The sequence below is a fragment of the Acyrthosiphon pisum genome, chromosome A2 (assembly GCF_005508785.2).
Source record: "Acyrthosiphon pisum isolate AL4f chromosome A2, pea_aphid_22Mar2018_4r6ur, whole genome shotgun sequence".
Classification (NCBI taxonomy): Eukaryota; Metazoa; Arthropoda; class Insecta; order Hemiptera; family Aphididae; genus Acyrthosiphon; species Acyrthosiphon pisum.
In genome coordinates, this window is record NC_042495.1 from 50,376,777 (window position 1) to 50,391,320 (window position 14,544).

At 27.1% G+C, this 14,544-nt stretch overlaps 1 protein-coding gene across 6 annotated transcripts in view; it reads left to right on the plus strand.

Annotated features, from left to right (window-relative positions):
• Positions 1–14,544, plus strand: part of LOC100168266 (F-actin-monooxygenase Mical) — a 37,265-nt gene that overhangs the window by 15,143 nt on the left and 7,578 nt on the right. For 2 of the 6 annotated variants that reach the window (XM_029489739.1, XM_016802652.2), the window contains exons 8-24: positions 534–791; positions 858–1,215; positions 1,300–1,332; positions 1,495–1,730; positions 1,792–1,914; positions 1,981–2,205; positions 2,333–2,470; positions 3,209–3,356; positions 3,432–3,565; positions 3,645–3,869; positions 4,775–5,098; positions 5,160–5,338; positions 5,404–5,591; positions 5,714–5,841; positions 8,588–11,002; positions 11,086–11,286; positions 11,621–11,656. In XM_029489739.1, the coding sequence (XP_029345599.1) occupies positions 534–791; positions 858–1,215; positions 1,300–1,332; positions 1,495–1,730; positions 1,792–1,914; positions 1,981–2,205; positions 2,333–2,470; positions 3,209–3,356; positions 3,432–3,565; positions 3,645–3,869; positions 4,775–5,098; positions 5,160–5,338; positions 5,404–5,591; positions 5,714–5,841; positions 8,588–11,002; positions 11,086–11,286; positions 11,621–11,656 (5,349 nt within the window). Of the gene's footprint in view, positions 1–533; positions 792–857; positions 1,216–1,299; positions 1,333–1,494; positions 1,731–1,791; positions 1,915–1,980; positions 2,206–2,332; positions 2,471–3,208; positions 3,357–3,431; positions 3,566–3,644; positions 3,870–4,774; positions 5,099–5,159; positions 5,339–5,403; positions 5,592–5,713; positions 5,842–8,587; positions 11,003–11,085; positions 11,287–11,620; positions 11,686–14,544 lie in introns of all 6 variants that reach the window. The other 4 variants (XM_016802655.2, XM_029489741.1, XM_029489742.1 and 1 more) reach the window with 4 other exon arrangements.

The window sequence follows — 14,544 nt, forward strand, 5'->3', positions numbered from 1 at the left end:
AGGGACACCTGTTGATTTTTTGAAAACCTAAACAATTATATAAGTATAAAGTTTTTTATATCATAACAGTTTTACAATTGTGACAGACCTATAACAATATTTTTATGACAACATTACTATGCACTTTTCTAAATCACCAGTATCTACAAGGAATAGTACATTTCTGAATTAATATATTTTTTTATTTTTTCGACTTAAATAAAATTTTTTTTTTAAATTTATAATGTTTAACTTCTGAAAGTGCGCAAAACTCATGTTTGTCATAATTGATGAATCAATTATCATTCCGCAATAAACTAAATATTCTTTTCTTTAAAAATATGCATTTTTTTGTTTACCAACAATTTTTACTCTTCAATATATGTAATATGAATTGTAAAAAAATGAGTGGTAAGAATTCAATTGCATAGACTGTTAAAAATTACAAATATTATATAATTCTGACCTCTAGTTATAAAAAATACTAATATTTTAATTTTCATCTAGGATATGTTGTAGATTAAATACCTCATTCATATACATTTTACTTATAGGATTATGCTGATGTTGCTAAATTGTTGGCTCTAGAAAATATTAATAAAGAAGCATTGACAGAATATGCTAAAGAAGCAGCAAATTTTTCAACTAATTACTCATTGCCTCAACTTGAATTTGCTGTCAATCATTATGGTCAACCTGACGTAGCTATGTTCGATTTCACTTCAATGTATGCTGCAGAAAATGCTAGTCATGTGATTCAAAGAAACGGTCATAAACTTTTGGCTACATTAGTTGGAGATAGTTTACTAGAGGTATATATGAATACAATTAGTTTAGTAAAAAAATATTAATTGTAAGGTTTTTATATAATATTTTAGCCATTTTGGCCAACTGGCTCTGGTTGTGCTCGTGGCTTTTTGAGTTCAATGGATACTTGTTGGGCTATTAAACATTGGGGCTCTCCAGATTCTAATCCATTAGATGTATTAGCTGAGAGAGAGTCAATCTATCATATTCTTGGTCAAACAACACCTGAAAATTTACAAAAGAATATTGCTGGCTACACTGTTGATCCTCATACAAGATATCCAAATCTAAATACACATGCAGTTTTACCTGTGCAAGTTGTACATTTATTTGATTGTGATGACAAGACGGTTGTAGAAAAATATCTCAAAGCTCCTCGCCAAACAATTACTCCAGTACAAGATGTTCCAAAAAAACGTAGACGAAAAGGTAAACAATCTTAACACTTTATTTTTGTTTCATATTTATCATTATTCCTATTAAAAATATTTTTATTTAAATATTTGAAAACAGTCCGTTTGGCTGCACTTGATCCTGCAATGAAGGGTGAATAATATAATATACACAAAACTTATTCGTGTGTAGTACTGTGTTATCTAACAGTGTGTTTTTTGTTTTTTATTAATTTTATTTACATGTCGATAAAAAACCAGTATTAAAAAAAATAATATATGATCAGTTATTAATTAATCTATTGTATTTTTTTAGAAAGTCAAGTAAATCAAGAAACATTACATCATTGGTTAAAAACTCAAGTTGAACCCTACGATTCGATATCTGTTGAAGATTTAGCAAAATCATTTAAAAATGGCTTAGCTTTATGTGCAATTATACATAGGTACCGTCCAGACTTGGTAGATTTTTTTTCTCTTTCGTCATCTGATGTGGCAAAAAATAATCAATTAGCTTTTGATATTTTAGAGCATGAATTCGGAATTCCTCCTGTAAGTTTAGTTTATATTATTTTTAGTATTGAATATTATATTATTATATTTTATTTTTTAGATAATGTCTGGTATTGAAATGGAACAGTGTGATATACCTGATATTTTAGCCATGTTATCCTATTTGTCACAAGTTTATGATACATTCAGACGAGAAATTCCACATATAAATCATCCAAAATTGGTATTTAATTTGTTTTATATATTAAATCAATTTAAATAATTCAATATTATTTATAAACAATTTTAGGAAGATAGTGATCATGGACCAACACCAGCAGAAAGTCGTTTTAGAATCCATGTTACTAGGAATAATATATTTACCCCATATTCAAAACCTTCTACATTGGTAAAACCCATTTCACAGTCACGAAAACGTTCAGGCGTTAATAATATATCAACTATTGATAAAAGTACTTCTTCTATGCAAAGGCGCAATAGAAAGCGACGTACTAACATAAATAATGGATCATTGGTAATTAATCGCAGTTTATTATATTTGAAAACATAACCTATAAACAATTTTTATATTATATTTAAATTTATTTAAGTAATTACTGAATTTAATATAATAAAATATTAATATTTTTGCTAATAATAAGGCACAAATAAAAAAAAGACTACATTTACGGATGCAGCAAATTTATATAAGAGAACCTGAAGATGATGAGTTTTTTGAAAATAATCATGAAGAGTTTAAAGAACGAGCTAGAGAGTTGGAGAAAAAATTATTTCCAAGCGTAAGGAGAATGTGTTAAAAACTGTGGTTATTGTGTTAGTGTGTGAATATTTTTCTTAACTTATCCAAATAATACATTTTTAATTAGAACAAAAGTATTATTTAAATTATTGTAATTCTTCATTTTAATAATAGTTACTACTTATTTTAGTTATAATATGATATATTGTATTTATACATTTTATATTATCAACTATCAGTTTAATTATATTATAATTATTACCTTATATTATTTTATTTTATTATATACTGGTTAGAACTGCAATCGTCCTCCTTTTTGAAAGTTACTATAAAAAAATTGCTGCTATATTAAATTATTTTGAATTAATGTGTGTATGTTTTGGATTAAGTTTGAAAACAATTATGTTAATTAATTATATATTAACAATTGATATGTTTTGTGCATTAATGAACATGTGTGTCAAACTGTTACTAAACTAAATTAAGCAACTCAGTTTGATACTAAAATGTAAGAGTTGAGTTAAATCTAAAAACAAAAATATTACTTTAAAATCCTCTTATATCTGTGAGTTGTGTTATGCTTAATCCTAAATTTTATATTTATGTATTCATTTTTAAAGTATTTGTGTCTTATTTTAATACGGTGATATTGTTACATTTGTAAATAATATTATAGTATATGGTGGAGAAAGGTGTGTTCAATACTGACAATTAATTTTAGCAATTTACTGTTTTTGCAATTGTGTTTTCTTTTTAATTTTAATTTTTATCATTTTAGCCACGAGACGCTCGTGTACAAGAAGATTGTTCTTCTCCTCGATATAAAATGGAGGAAGATATTTCAGTGAGAGCTAAAGAAATTGAAGCAAAACTTAAAGGCGGCCCAGCACCTGATAAAAAACCTAAAGACCTCATGAGGGCCATTGGTATAGTTATAACAATAATATTGTATTGTTTAATAATTATTTTACATATGTATTATATTATATTTTTTTTTGTAGGAAAAATCGACAAAAGTGATTGGAATGTAAAAGAAATTGAACGGAAGATCGAAGAAAGTAAAGTAAATGCTAAACACATAAAAAATGGTACTGAAAAGGTACCTAAATGGAGTCGCCCTCAATTTGATGATAAAGTATTATTACTAATAAATAATAATATAATACATTTTTATTTAAAGATTTAAATCAATAAAAAAAAATGTAATATATTAGGTTAGTGCAATTAAGAAAAAACTTCATGTAAAAGGATATCAAGATGGTGTCAACAATGACAAAAAATTCCTTGAAATTGATGATAATTTAAATAAATTAAATAGAAAAATTAAAGATGGAAATATTTTAGATCAAGGTTTACGTGGTGCTAATAAAGTTTCAGCAATGGCTGCACATTTAGCTACCATAAATAAACAGCCTGAACAACCTTTACTTCAAAGATCTGTGAGTAAACTTTTTTTTATCTAATATTTTATACTTTTAAGATATTTCTAAAATTTGAAAAATTACATCCTTCAAGAAAATATTACACAGCAAATCTATATAGTAATGCAAGTACCCATTTTAATAAAATACAGAAGTATCTCGGTAATCCGGCAGATATCAGACCTGAGGACTACCAGATTATTGGAGGTTCATATAAAATGGCAATTTTATTTATTGCAAAACCTAAATACCTATGACATTTTAATTTAACATGTAATACAACACAATATACATGTGAACGTTTATTGAAAAAAAAATATAAAGTATCTAATTGATTCATTCAGTCTTAAATCAAATACTTTTTTTGTTTATGATATTAATTTTATGGTTATTATAACGAAAAAAAGCCGGATTACTGAACGTACTGGATTATTGCTCCACCGGACTATCGAGAGTATACTACTGTATTGACAATTCTAATATTTTTAAACAATATTTCTATTGGTCTTATAACTGGGCAGTGTTCTTATACTTAAAGATTCCTGTCACAGTGACCACTGACCAGTCTATACAACTACTGTATCTTACATTTATATTTATAATACTTGGGTAAATAACTTTAAAAATATTTAAAAAGAATATTCAAATACTTATACAACTAAATACTCAGAATATTATGTATTTGAACAGTATTTCTAAAATATTCTGTATATTATCCAAGCATGATATTTTATAACTTTTAATTTATCAATTGTATCTTGAAATATGAATGAAATTAAAATCAAAGTATTTCTTAAATTTGTTCTGTTCTATTTCTTTTTATGTATTTTATATTTGGTAATACATTGATCCTGTGTTATTTTTTGGAATAGGTTTTATACAAAGAAATTGAAATTAAAATATATTTTACTTGCTATTTTTAGGGTACTAAAAATACTGTAATAATTCCACAAGGTGGAAGTGAAACATGCCATTTTTGTAAAAATCGGGTTTATTTAATGGAGCGGTTAAGTGCAGAAGGCAGATTTTTTCACCGTGGTTGTTTCCGTTGTGAATATTGTCATACAACTCTGAGATTAGGTAACTACATGTATGACCGTGATGGTAAATACGACAACCGTTTCTACTGTTCTCAACACTTTGGAATGCCTGGGACACAGCAGATGAGATCTAGGCGTAAACTTGAACAAAAGACTGAACCCGATTTAGGAATTAAACCAATTGTTTTGGCTAAAGCCCCTGATAAAGTATGTTATGCATGTATTATTAAGTTTATTATTTATTGATGCCTTATTAATTGCATATTAGATTAAGGCATCGATGGAATCATTAGATCGGGGTGAAACACCAGAACGAGTAGAGTTTGAAAATTTAGATTTAGAAGAAGATTTGGTTCTTAGTGAAATGGATGAAGATGAATGGACTGATCGTAATTTTGGTGCTTCAGCTAATGAGATGCTATCTTCCGACGAATTATCTGAATTTAGGTTAATAAATAAACTTTTAACTATTATTAATCCGTTTCTTAAGTATTGACAATATTTTGTTTTAGTGATAGTGAAAGTGACGAGAATCAAAACCTAGAATTAAATGATGATAATCAAGAGCAAAAATTACTGCCAATAAATATTAATAATGACAATTTATGTAGCATAAATATTGAAGATGATGGCTTAAGTTCACAAAATGAGTCTGATGAGTCACAGGATCGTTTCAGTTATAAAGAATTTGATAGTGGAGGTAATATTACTTAATATCTATATTTTAAAAATTTTTTTTCTGTATTTAATTCTTAAAATTCTATTTATCCATTTTTCTTGTAAATAAACTCATACATTATATGTATTTATAATATATTTTAGATGATGAGAGTGACACAGCAACTGAAGGTGAAGAAGAAATCAAAGCACGGGAAATAAGAAAACAAGAAGTTTGTTTACGTATCCCTAATATATCCTCTGCTACTACAGATACTGGATCTGATACAGAGGTGATATTTTTTACGCCTCCCAAATCAACAGAAAATCCCTTGACTTGTTTAAATATACATAGTGAACCTATTAGAAATGATCAATCCCCAAAATCAATCAAAACAAATATAAATAAAAATATTTTAAATATTCAAGAATCTCCTAATTCATTAAATATTAATTTAATTAATAATCCTGAATATACAGGTTGTCTCAATAATAATTTTGCAAGCACAAATACTAATTTTCAAAAATCTTCAATGAAAAATTGTGATGTATCATTAAATAATAATATTGTTACAAATGATAACAATATTATGAAAAATGAAAATTCTTCATCATTAACTAACTGTAATTTTCAAAATAAGTCTAAAAATGTATGTGTACAAAAAATGAAAAATGGCGCTAATCCTAAATCGAAATTCTTTGATATAGAAAATACAAAGAAATTCCCTATGATTTCAAATGCAGTTTCTACTGATGATTTAATGACTGATATTAATAGTTCAATGGAAAAAGATGTCATGCTTTCAATTGATAATAATCATTCAAATGAATTAGAAACTTCCGAATCTTCAATGGATTGTATAAAAAATAATACAAGACAGCAATCAAACAATTACAATGCTAGTTTTAGTTTGAAAACCCATGATGATTTGATTGAAGACAATGATAATATTCTGTCAAATAGTTTTACTAATGACCCCAATTTATCTGAAAAAATAATTGATAGTAAAAATTATAGGAAGCCAACTAAATTAAATATGGTTACTACCGAACCTTATCCAAAATATACGCCGACGGTTGAAAAGGCTATTAAAAAGTATGAAAATAAACAACCCAAAAAAGAATGTATTGTTATGTAAATTTCAATATACCAAATAAATAATAAATACTTAAATATTCATCCACATACAACTTATATTATATATACATGTATGAAAAAATATTAAATTTAAGCTAGAATCCATAGTACAGAATCTTCACAGACATACATAATAAGCCTTTCTCTCGAGTATCATATGGAATATACAAATCAGGTAAAAACAATGGGAATTTTGTGTTATGTGTGACTTCGTTGTGTTTCAATAATTTATCTTTTAATAAATGTAATGTAATGTGCCTTCCATATTTTAATATTATAGTGAATCTATATTTATGTTGTGATATTCTTGAATATTTCAAATTGATCAATGAGATAAACTAACAAACTATTTTTTCTATTATAATCCAAGAGAATGTTATACCTGCATATTTTGTCTCTGTCTTACTAAAGCATACCTACAACATTTTTCTTTCAATAGTTCCAATTTTGTGTTAGCACAAATATTAAAGTGAATTGACCTTTTGTCAAACTTAAAGGTAAGAACATTATTTGTGTTCTTTCGTTGAGTTTTTAAGATATTTTCAATTTTATACGAGTTATAAGTGTAAAATACTAATATTTGAAATTGTTCATAACTCGTTTAAAAACTAAAATATTATAAAAACCAGCCAGAGATAATATGCTCTTACTATTAAATTTGGAAATAGCTTTACTTACTCTTAATATTTGAGCTAACAATACAAAATTGGAACTACTTATAGTCTATTCCACGAGAGAATTATCAGTCTACCGACCAATTTTCATAATGGCCGTTCATCCCTCACTAACTACCAAGTGTTAACGTGATCACGTGGTTCTCGACACACTAATCAAATCATAATTGATGCGCGAAAAGTGATTATTCTCTCGTGGAATAGACTAAAACAAATATCTTGGTATGTTATGTGTTAGTAAGACACTACATTGACAACACATACAATATCCTTTTAGTAACAATTGTTTTTAACTGAAAATGAATTATAGTATAAAATGTATATTTTAACATGTTCATTCATTTAATGGCTTTTGGAATTGGAATTTTTACTATTAAGAGGAAAGGCTTGTTTTCGTATGTCGTGATTATTTCACTAGATTGCATTATATGTAATTAATACAATAATACTGTGTTTATTACGTGATTGATTTTTTGTATTAACTAATCAAAGTTTGATTTAATGTTTATTAACTTTTAACGAGGGCTTGGGAGTTATAACATTAAAAAATATACTTTTTAGCGCTTTAATGTGCAATTAAAAGGTAAAAATATGCACTATAAATAGTACTGATAATTCAGAAATATGCAAAATACAATTTTTTAACAAAAAAACATTACATTTTTTTTTTTTTTTTATTCTTTAAAATATAATTTTCATCAGAATATTTATGTACAGTAGAAAAAAAATAGCACTAAAAACCATAAATATGCAAAAATCTGCATAATTAAATATTGTATACAATATCAGAGAATTGTGAAAAAAAATTTTGTATCTTACATTAAATGTTCTAAGACTTACCAAAGAAAATATTCACTAACCAGAATTTTCAATCCCTGCTTATAACAAATAATCATAAATGTGTGTTTTATCATAATGTATGATTTGTATCCAGATGCGTTTATAATGTATATATTTGAAAAATTAAAATAATACCTAAATAATTTCAGTACTTGCCTTTTAAGTTATATCAAACATTAAATATAATAAAATATTTATGTTTTAGTATTTAGATTTAAATAAAAGATAATATATTATATAGATATTTCTTATTTTATTCATGTCTTAAAAATATTTATCGATGTCATATAATTAATATATATATATAATATAATCATATATGCATCTGGTATGGATAAAAATTATCATACTTTTAATTGTATTTAAAACTAAATGTTTTTTTTTTAGGTTGCTACTGATTTTTATTCATCAAGTTCTGGTAGTAGTAATTCCGCCACCGAAATATCTACAGATTCTGAATTTGAGCGAGATGATAAAACACCAACGAAACACAGTATTCCAAATATAATTGTAAGCGAAAGTATTCAATCAAAACATAAGGTAGAAGAAACAAGGGTTGATCCTTTAGTCCCGGAAAATCCTAAAATTGCAGAAATAGTAAATCGAGCCCAAAATCGACCAAATTTTATTCCATTTGCCAACCCTGGATATGAACTTAATCGAACACAGTCTACAGAAGGTATTGCTACTAAACGTTCATTAGAATTAAAAAAGTTATACTTGTTAGCTGGTAATGGTAATGGAATAGCAGTTAAAAAATCTGGGTCGTCTGTAACTTTAGATACAAAATTTAAAAGTTTTGTTGATCAAATATCTGAGTGTCAAAAAAAATTAAATCCTGCACCAGTACCCAGTCCTACTATGCAAGCATTCTTACAAAACGTAAGTCCTGTGGTTAATAAAAATGAGAAAAAATCAAAAGAATTATCAGAAATTAATGAATTTAAACATGTCTGTTTAAAACATTCTGAAAAAAATAATGATAGTAATGAGAACAACGAAACTAATCATAATAACATAATAGAAGTAATTAATACTCAATATCAAGAACATGATAACGAATCACGTCCTCGTAGTCCAGCACATGAAACTTCTATAATTGTACCAGAGTTTCATCGTTCTCAAATAGAAAATAAAATTGAATCGGATTCTTTATCAACAGATGCTTCAACAGATACTGAAAATGATTTAGAAATCCCTGATATTTCGTCTGATGATAAGGATATTCCAAAAGAAAACCATAATTTACCAAAATTAGAAATCCATAACTCTCGAGGCGAACTCATGAATGATATAGAACAAAAAGAACAAATAATTGAATCTGAATGCATTCCAAAATATTCAGATAATGGATTTAACAAGATAATTACAGTCCCAAGTCCTATAAATGATAAAAATGTTAGAAATGGTGAAATATTAAAACATGTTTCAACTACTGCTGATTTGTTTATGAATAATGTTTTAAAACCTAACAATGGTGAAATAGTTCATCCTGAATCTTATGCTCAGTCATCTGATTATAATAATGATGAAGATCATGCTATTGAGGGACAAACTGAAACAGAGCTTTCTGATTGGGCAAGAGATGACGATGTTGGAGTCTCAGAAGCTTGGGATGATTTTGTACATGTTCCAATAAAATCGCTAACTTATAGAAAACATCAGAGGCCTAAATCAAAACGTAAACCTAGAAATTCTCCAAAGAAACGGCCTAATGAAGATTTAGATGAGTTTGGTCATGTCTGTGGAAAAATTGATAGTGATAACATTGAGTTCATGGATACTATTAGTGACAATGATACTAATGAGCATGTTGCTGCGTTAAACCAAACATTGCTACACAATACTGGTTATATGGAATTTGTAACTAACCCTCAAATGGACGATGACCTTAAAACACCAGTGGTAGAGACATTGAATGCTATTTATAACATGTCGGCTGATAAAGATGATAATGATACTACAACGACTAGTGATCTAGTGACTGTAATGGATTTCAATAATATAAATAATATTGACGATGATGCCTTAACTCCGATTGTTCATGAGGACACTAATAAAACCTATCAGAATTATGTGAAACGTTTGCAGGAAAAAATTACACCATTTAACAGTATAAGGGATTCCATTGATGTACGTAAAATGAAAAAAAATAGTAAGGGAGAAAAACTGGATGAAAACAATTTGAAAGAAGAAAATGAACAAGAACAAAATTCTACTACTTATAAACTTCAACAAATAACAAAGGAGAGGATGAAAGAAAAAAATTTAGTTCATGATATGGTTATGAGTAAAATAACAAGTAAATCACCTCATGAAAGAAAACCTCGTCGTAACAGAAGTTCACCTTTTTCTCCTGAATCTCATACAGAAAATTTTGAATTTGCAAAACCATTTCCTGTTCACCAATGTAATGCAGATTTAAAACTCCGACCTACATCTCTTCTAATTCCCGTAAAAAGTCCCTTGAGCGAACGAAAAATTTGTTCTACTCAACAGATATCATGTTCGGAAGCATTTTCATTGCCAGATATAAGAAGAGCACTATTTGATGAAAAGACTCCAACATCTAGTGTTGCAGAAATATTAAAGTCGACTGAAGAAATACGTGAAAATGCTAGAGCTAGAGCTAGATTAAAGAGCGATTCTGAATTAGGTATAAGTCCTGAAGATAAAATTAGACAACTCAGAGAGAAATTAGAACGTAGAAGAGCAGTAAAAAGCAACTGTGATGGACTTGCATTACTGACAAAAAGTAAAAGTTGTCAGTCAATTGATGAGTTTGATCTTGATACTGCTTTGGTAAGCTATAAAAATATTAAAGTCGGATAATTATATCATTATTAATCATGTATACTTATTTATATTTTTTTAACCAACATCAGTGTGATACGCCAAAAAGAAATGAACAAAGTATAATGAATGATCGTCATGAAAGAAAGCGCAGTATTACTCAAACTGTTATGGCTGCAATTTTCCAAAAGAAGATACCATCACCAAATAAGATTCGTTCTCCATCTAGTCATCAAACATCTCCATCTAGGTTTAAGTTTTTAATGAGCGGAAAAACAAAAGAAAAATCTCAGGTAATTTTTTTAAATATTTAAACTCTTATACAATATATAAAAAATATTAAGTAATAGGTACAGAGATTAGGATTAATTTAAAATGTTGGATAATTAATAATTATTATTATTAATAGAATAAGGATTAGAATGAATGTGTACAATTTATTTTTAAAAATTATTCCAGATTTATATACATTTTTTAAGTACATTTTAAAGATACAACTTAAATTGTTCGTAAATTATAGACAATATATATCACCTATAAAATGTTTGGTTTTTTTTTATATATATAAGATACTTATTAAAATAACAAATCATTATCTGATGATTAATTTTATCTTTTAAATTTCAGTCGGCAGATAATGTTTCTACATTCATTGGAGATTATGTATGTGCTCTTAGAGCAGTGTTTTTACTGTACTGTAATATTTTATTACTTAAATATAATATTTAGAAGTTTAGAACTGTTGAGTGTAATATTAAATACTGCATAGATTGTAGATTTTTTAGAAGCTTTCACATATTAGATTCTATTGCTTTATTTTCTTGATTACAATGTAGTATGTATATCCATAGGTGCAACTAGGAACATTTTTCTGGGAAGGCTAAAATTGTATCAGCAGCACAAACCAAAATAATTAATATTTTAAACTAAAATAAGTTTTAAAAAAACTGTTGGGTTACAGATAAAACTTTGTTAGGAACTAAGCCCCCCCCCACCTAATCGCGCCTATCATACATCATAGATTAATAGACCGTGTGTTCACAGAAACAGGGAACACTTTATCACTCATTACCCTATAAATATTTTTCAATTATGTTTGTGGAACATTAAACTGATATGGATCATAAATTCCTTTGACTGACAATTTTTTTAACTCATGTATTTTGCGCACGTGCAATATAACTTAATTTTTTTTTAATGGTAACCCTTATTTTGAGTATTATTATTGGATTAATCGATTTTTTTCAAGTAATTTTGATCTATCAACTTGTATTATAAATGCAAAATTAGCTAAATTATAATTTTTAAAAAAATTATTAAATTAAATTTTATTTTTATTTTTTAATTGTACGTATTGTTTTCTTTTGACGACCATTATACAAATTATTATAAAAACATGTACTTTTAGTAAAGACCTGTCATTAATCATTCGTTATTTAGGATTTGAAAGAGTACTGCTATTGCAAGTTCTAGCACCCTGTTCCTCATCATTGGAAGCACTTGCTCTTTATTGCCAGTACTTGCTCATTGTTTCAATCCTTACTCGCCGTTGAAAGTTCTTGCACCGTGTTGAATATGTCTCCTTGCTCCCAATGATTAGTTTATTAATAAATGATTATTGATAGGTATTTTCTAAAAGTATATGTTTATAATTTATAATAATCATAGTCGACAAAAGAAAATAATACTTAAAAAACAAATTAAAAAAGGTGGGTAAGTGTATGTCACTCTGCTGTACAGTAGGTTACAAGTGGGTCACTGTATAATGGATAGTATTAAATTTGAATTCAATGATATAATATCACTGGATAAGAAAAACGATTCTGAGTGGAGACGGTTTGTCAGTCTAGGTATTAGACATACCTATTATAGGTATACTTATCTATAGTATTAAAAAAAAATTGACCTATAATAGGTATTAATAATTAATTCCAAATTAATCATATCACAATATCAATCAGGTAACGCGTTATACATCAACAACAAACCGTGGTACTATAGTATCATAGATATATAATAGTATACTTTAGAAGTTTCAAGTACCCAGTGCTGTAGTCCTAAAAAAGGCAGAGGATATACTATGAGTTGTAATATTAAACATTTATACTATCATTTTTTTTTTTTATTGAAGTCTGACCGAATACTTTGGTAGAGAGTAAATAACATAACGCACTTACATTAATTGTACAAATTAAAATTAAAATTAAAACTAAACATTTTTTTTAAAATAAATTTATTGAAAAATATCCCATAAATGTTGTCTGGATTCCGATTTTGTTAAATTATTTCTTTTCAATCTTGATTGGTTGTGATCAGCTGAGCGATGGTCTTCTAGCCACGATCTTACGTACATTTCTGGGTTGAACACTTCAATAGGAGGTCCGTTACTTTTAATAAACATTAAACTTGATACGTTTGAAATTAAAAGTGATGCCCTCAAATTTGTAATAATATTATTCATAAGGCTAAAACCTCTTTCGCACTCAGCTGTCGAACATGGTAATGATGCGATTGTATTTAAAATTATCTGGTATCAGTTCATTATTTTCTATAAAGGCTCTTAATCCTTGAACAGCTTGTATTATTTTATTTGGAGGGTTTTTATTATTTTCCAATTTCCTTTTTCTTTCTAATAAACTTCCCGTTTTTAACCAACTATCCATATTATAACTGTTTATTAAAATAGATTTGCAAATAAAATAAACACGTACCTTTTTATTGATCGACTGGACATAACTTATACACAGATATGATATACAAATCACTTTCAACGGCAAAATGAAAAATGAACGGTAATGTGCGTCGGCTGGACATTTTATTTTTATCTTAAATACAGAAATTACAGCACTAATGTTATTTGATTGTTATATTATCTAATCTACAGTACACTGCCATCAATCGCCCGATATATATATCTATATAAATTATGTTTTATAAAAAATTGTCTATCTTAACATTCTTAGTTTTTCTATCAAAAATATTAATAATAATCTAATGACTTTTATCTTTATATTATTTGGTAATTTCACTACAACAGAGAGTATACGATCTTAATCAGAAGGTATACGGAGTTAATTAGAAATAACCAGAAAGTATACGGCGTATACCGCCGTATACCCTCCACTACAGCACTGCAAGTACCCACAAATAATATTATACAATCATTACAATCACAACAAAATAACTAAAATAGTTATTCCAGGTTTTTTATATGTAATTTCATCCAAATTTGAACTTAAAATTACTATAAAAATAAACTGTGCTTATGTATTTCTGAGAATTTTCGGTAACAGAATTAAATATTTACGTGGAATCTTGTTTTAAATTTTCAATCCTTAGATATGAAAGTTGGACATTTTATAAATTTTTAACTACAAAATAATTATTCAACTTTAAATTTGATAAATTTTGTCAAGATTTTAACTTCAAATGCTTATAAAAAATAATTGTGTCCATGTATTTGTAATATTTTTCAACTGCTATTGTAACAATGTATCAGGAGCCCATGATATTAATTTCTTACACTTTTTTGCCCAATAGATAAAACTTTA